The 4,814-nt window shown below is 55.4% G+C and overlaps 1 protein-coding gene across 1 annotated transcript in view; it reads left to right on the plus strand.

Annotated features, from left to right (window-relative positions):
* Positions 1–1,127: 1,127 nt before the first annotated feature.
* Positions 1,128–4,814, plus strand: part of HNF1B (HNF1 homeobox B) — a 16,365-nt gene continuing 12,678 nt past the window's right edge. The window contains exons 1-3 of the mRNA XM_010181088.1: positions 1,128–1,323; positions 2,534–2,798; positions 3,388–3,629. Of these exons, the coding sequence (XP_010179390.1) occupies positions 1,149–1,323; positions 2,534–2,798; positions 3,388–3,629 (682 nt within the window). The 5' untranslated portion in view covers positions 1,128–1,148. The remainder of the gene's footprint in view (positions 1,324–2,533; positions 2,799–3,387; positions 3,630–4,814) is intronic.

Raw genomic sequence — 4,814 nt, forward strand, 5'->3', positions numbered from 1 at the left:
AGCTAAAGAGTGCAGACAGCATTTTGATTTTTGGCTGAAATTTTATTTATTCCCTCGATTGGTGTCAGCTACCCCAAGGACAGCCAATTAATGTGGATTTAGGAAAAAGTCATTTTACACCTGGATCCAGCAGGAACCAAATTCAAATGTTTAAAAATATTCAAGAATTATTTAAAATCGTCGGGGGCAGTTGGTTTTGGTTTTCCATTTGGGGACTTGCCGGGGTTTGCGTGCCTGGTTTGACCTTCACGTCTCAGCCTTTCGCATGTGGCCTGCGTGTGTGCTTTGCTGTTGTGGGAGCGCAGAAATGGGGTAATTTTAAATAAATATGGTGATTTTTAGATAATTATCCTTGTGGGAATGGAAGGGAGAAGATAGAGCAGTAAGCGTGGCGCGTGGGGTTTGGTGGCCGTGTGGGGATCCAAGTCCGGCGGCACGGGGTGCAGCATGGATATTGCAGCTGGGAGTGGGGGCAGGAAAGGCATCCCCGGCACCTCCAAATGGGAGACTTGTCTTCTTTTCAGAGAGATACCCTGTATGGGCTTCCCGTATCTGTAGGTGTATGTGCATATTCCGTTGTGTGTGCATATCTTCAAAGGGGGAAATTGCAGTGAACATAATAACGGCAGCAATTAATGGATTGATTAGGATAGGACAGGATAGGACAGGATAGGACAGGATAGAATAGAATAGAATAGAATAGAATAGAATAGAATAGAATAGAATAGAATAGAATAGAATAGAATAGAATAGAATAGAATTCTCCTTGAAGGATCTGGAGGTGCTTTACCAGTGTTAATGAGACCTCAACGTGCCCTGTCAGGACACTGGGATCCTCTGTATTTCTCCCTCCCTGGGTGAACAGCCTGGTGGGCACCCCCAGGATGGCCAAGGCACCTTATGAGCCCCCATCCCACCAGCTCCTGCCTGCCTGGGGCAGGACGGGGCCGTTTGCTGGGGCCGGGATGGCAGCTGGGGAAGGACGTATGTTCAAGGGATCTTGTACCCTTCTGAAACAGGTTTCAGGATAATAATAAAAATGGGTTTCCATCATGGGAAGAAGTAAATACCGGGTGTTTTTCCCTCACCGGGAGAGATTAACCCTTGGTTTCCCTCCCTGCAGCGAGGATCCGTGGCGGGCGGCAAAGATGATCAAGGGGTACATGCAGCAGCACAACATCCCGCAGCGGGAGGTGGTGGATGTCACTGGCCTCAACCAGTCACACCTCTCCCAGCACCTCAACAAGGGCACCCCCATGAAGACGCAGAAGAGAGCCGCCCTCTACACGTGGTACGTCCGCAAGCAGCGGGAGATCCTCCGGCGTAAGTACCTGCACCAGCTCTCACCCTTTGTGGGGAGAAGGGGTGCCCGCATCCCAGTCCTGTCTGAGGAGCAGTCCCCTGCCCTCTTTCCTCACAGAAGGGACCCAGGCTGCCCAACATCTTCCCCAAAACAGTTTTACAAATAAAATGAATTTGAAGTGTGGGAAAACTGGGTGAGAGCCACTCCTGAGTGCGAGTTCCCCCATGCCCACCCATGCGGCTGAGTTTCTGTATATTTATATTTGTTAGAGCTGGGAAAGCAATTAATGGTTACACACAATTAGATGACTTTCCCACAGTTGCCCTCTTTTCCTCTCTCTGGCTCTTGAGATTGCTCATTTTCTGCTACTACTTGCAAAAAAAGTAGAGAGAGAGAAAGGAAAAAAGCTGTAAATTGTTCCTATTTGTAACATGGCCTTGGTCAGTCTGTGCTGTTGAAAATGCAGGTGATTTTGACCAAGTACATGACTATTGCTTTTGTGCACCTCTCTCCCTGACCCCTGCTCCCAGGCCAGTCCCGTATCACTCAAAGCAGCCCTGTTTTCGTCTGAGGGGGAAGTTGGGGCACTGCCACCCCACTTTAAAGGGCTCTGCCTCCCTCCTCCTAAAGGATGCGATATCCAGCAGACGGGAAGTGCAGAAAAGGGTTTAGCACCAAATACCTTTGCTTTGAAAACATACCTTGAGACGTCAGAGCAAACAGCACCAGCTCCCACCTTGCCTTGTGTTTTCCCCACATCACAGGGGGAAAAGCCATTAGAAAAAGAGGGAGAAATTCCCCTGCAAAACTGAGAATAATAAAACTCTCCCACTAATCTCCTTTTACTGCTGCGGTGACAAGCACCGGGTCCGAGGCGGGCTGCCGAGGAAGGTCACCTCTGGTGCCTGCCACCCCACTGTGCTGGGACAGGAGCTGGGCGAGCAGAGAGGGGCACCCTTTTTTGGGGCTTTGAAGCTCTGCCTGGCTCCCGACCCCCAATCCATGGATCTCCATGCCCTGCACGTGCCTCCCCATTAACGCCAGTCCCAGTGGGATGGGAATAACTCTGTGCAAGGCTGGCCTCTTCCCTGGGGTGGGTAGCAGGGAGCACCCAACTTGCTCCGACATGTGCCAGGCTTGGGATGGGACACTGGGGGGCCACCTGTGCGCGGGCCAGTGACTCTGAGCAGCGGCTACAGGCCGGCTCACGTCTGCTCCTTTCTCTTTCAGAGTTCAACCAGACAGTCCAGGGTTGTGGAAATATGACAGACAAAAGCAGTCAGGATCAGCTGCTGTTTCTCTTTCCAGAGTTCAATCAGCAGAACCAAGGGGCGGCCCAGCTCGATGATGCTTGCTCGGAAACCCCCAGCAAGAAGATGCGGCGCAATCGGTTCAAGTGGGGGCCAGCCTCCCAGCAAATCTTGTACCAAGCCTACGACCGCCAAAAGAACCCCAGCAAGGAGGAGCGCGAGGCTCTGGTAGAGGAGTGCAACAGGTAATGGCTGCCCTGTGCCACCTCCTTGCAGCCTTTCTTCCAAAAACCACACGTGGTCCCAGGCTCCCAGCTTGCAGTCCTGGCCATTGGCTCACAGCACGGCTTTACTGAGCTGCCTGGACCCTTTTTTTGCCTTGTTTTGCCCATCTGAGCCAAGCAAGCTCCATTCTGGGGTAGTGATGCCATGGGAATGCCACAAAGATTGCACAGGGATGCTGTAGGGGTGTCACAGGCATGTCAGGGGGATGCTGTAGGGATACCAGGGAGATGCTGGGGGGATGCTGTAGGGATGCCATAAGGATGCTGCAGGAATGTCACAGGAATGCTGCAGGGATGCCATAGGGATGTCATGAGGATGCTGCAGGGATGCCATGGGGATGCCATAGGGATGCTGCAGCATTACAGCAATGTCAGAGAGAGAGGGAGGTTGACTTTTATGGCATGGATGTAGTTGGAAAGAGCAGTTGGGTTTGTAGGAAGGGCTTAAACCCCCAGATTGGTGCGTCATCCCAAGGCCCTCTGCCTGACAGTGCTGGCAGAGGTCCCCTCAGCAGCACCCTTTTTCCAACGTGTCCCCTTGCACACGCAGGGCCGAGTGTCTTCAGCGAGGGGTGTCTCCCTCCAAGGCTCACGGGCTCGGCTCCAACCTGGTGACGGAGGTCCGCGTCTACAACTGGTTCGCCAACCGGCGGAAGGAGGAGGCTTTCCGCCAGAAGCTGGCCATGGACGCCTACAGCTCGGGCCAGCCCCCGCACAGCATGAACCTGCTGCTGTCCCACGGCTCCCCCCACCACAACCAGCCCAGCGCCTCTCCTCCCAGCAAGATGCCAGGTAAGCCCACGCCGAGGGTACTCGGGAGGTGGAGTTGGAGCGATTGCAGCGCTGGCTCCCGTTTCTGCTGGGGAAGGGGATGCTGAGCCCTCAGAGCCATGCATGGGGGAAAATGTGGTCATACTGGTCCTTGCTGCAGCTCTGAGGGGTGGTGGTGGTGTGGAGAGGAGCAAGCGCGGTCGCTGTGGTGTTATGGCCGAACGAACCACGTGCCAGGGGCTGGATTTCCATCCTGCCCAGGATAAATCAGTGTTTGCTTGGTTGGTTCAATTCACCTGTATGGGCTGGGCTGGGCAGGGGAAGGCTGTAGATGGGGAAGTGGGCTGCTCTGTGCCTGGCACGTCAGTGCTGGGGCCTTGGGATGCAGCCCACTGGTGAGCACTGGTTTCGGGGGGTGGAGGAGTGCACAGGCCATGTAGGAAGATGTGGCAGAGTGTCCTGGCCTCACTGGCCCGGGCTGGGTGCGTGGTGATGCACTCTCCTCATGAAGAAGCTGCTCAGGGAGTGCAGGGCTCACCCCAACCTCCACCCCATCACACCATGGTCCGGCCACATTGTGCATAGCCAGGAGCTGGCTGGGGGGAGAGCAGACCCCCACCGAAATCTTAAGCAGGAGATAATGCTGCTGGGGAGGGGGCTGCACGCCGGGGGAGACTAATCAAAGTGAGAGGCACTGCTGGGAGAACAATCCCCATTGTCCCCCTCCCTGCCCACTGCAGCCAACGCACCAGCCCCTGGCACACAGGAGCGGTGGGCGGTGGGAAGTCAACGTGGGGGCTGCACCCCAACTGCCCTGCACTCGCTCCTTGGCCACGGCACCGGTACAGCTCGGCCGGGGAGGCTCAAACCAGCCGCCTCTTGGAAATGACCCTGCCTGGCTCGTTACACACACCCAGCTCGTTACAAAGGCAAATTAAAAGAAACCCGTGTGGTGGAGAGTCCCTGCGGGAAGGGCAACGTGCCTGGGGAGAGGAGGCTGAGAGCTGGGGACGGTGCCGGTTCACGGATGGACACTGGTCCTTGGCCATCAGTAAGTGAGGGCAGCCCCCAGAGTGGTACCTGGGGGATGCTCAGGATCCCCACTGGGGGAGGGACAGGCAGCATCCCACTCAGCTCCTGGGTACTGCTCTCCCCAAGGGCCGGCCAGCGGTGACCAAAATGTGACCCTGCTCCCGGAATGCCCCG

This window comes from Mesitornis unicolor, unplaced genomic scaffold (assembly GCF_000695765.1).
Source record: "Mesitornis unicolor isolate BGI_N332 unplaced genomic scaffold, ASM69576v1 scaffold34453, whole genome shotgun sequence".
Classification (NCBI taxonomy): Eukaryota; Metazoa; Chordata; class Aves; order Mesitornithiformes; family Mesitornithidae; genus Mesitornis; species Mesitornis unicolor.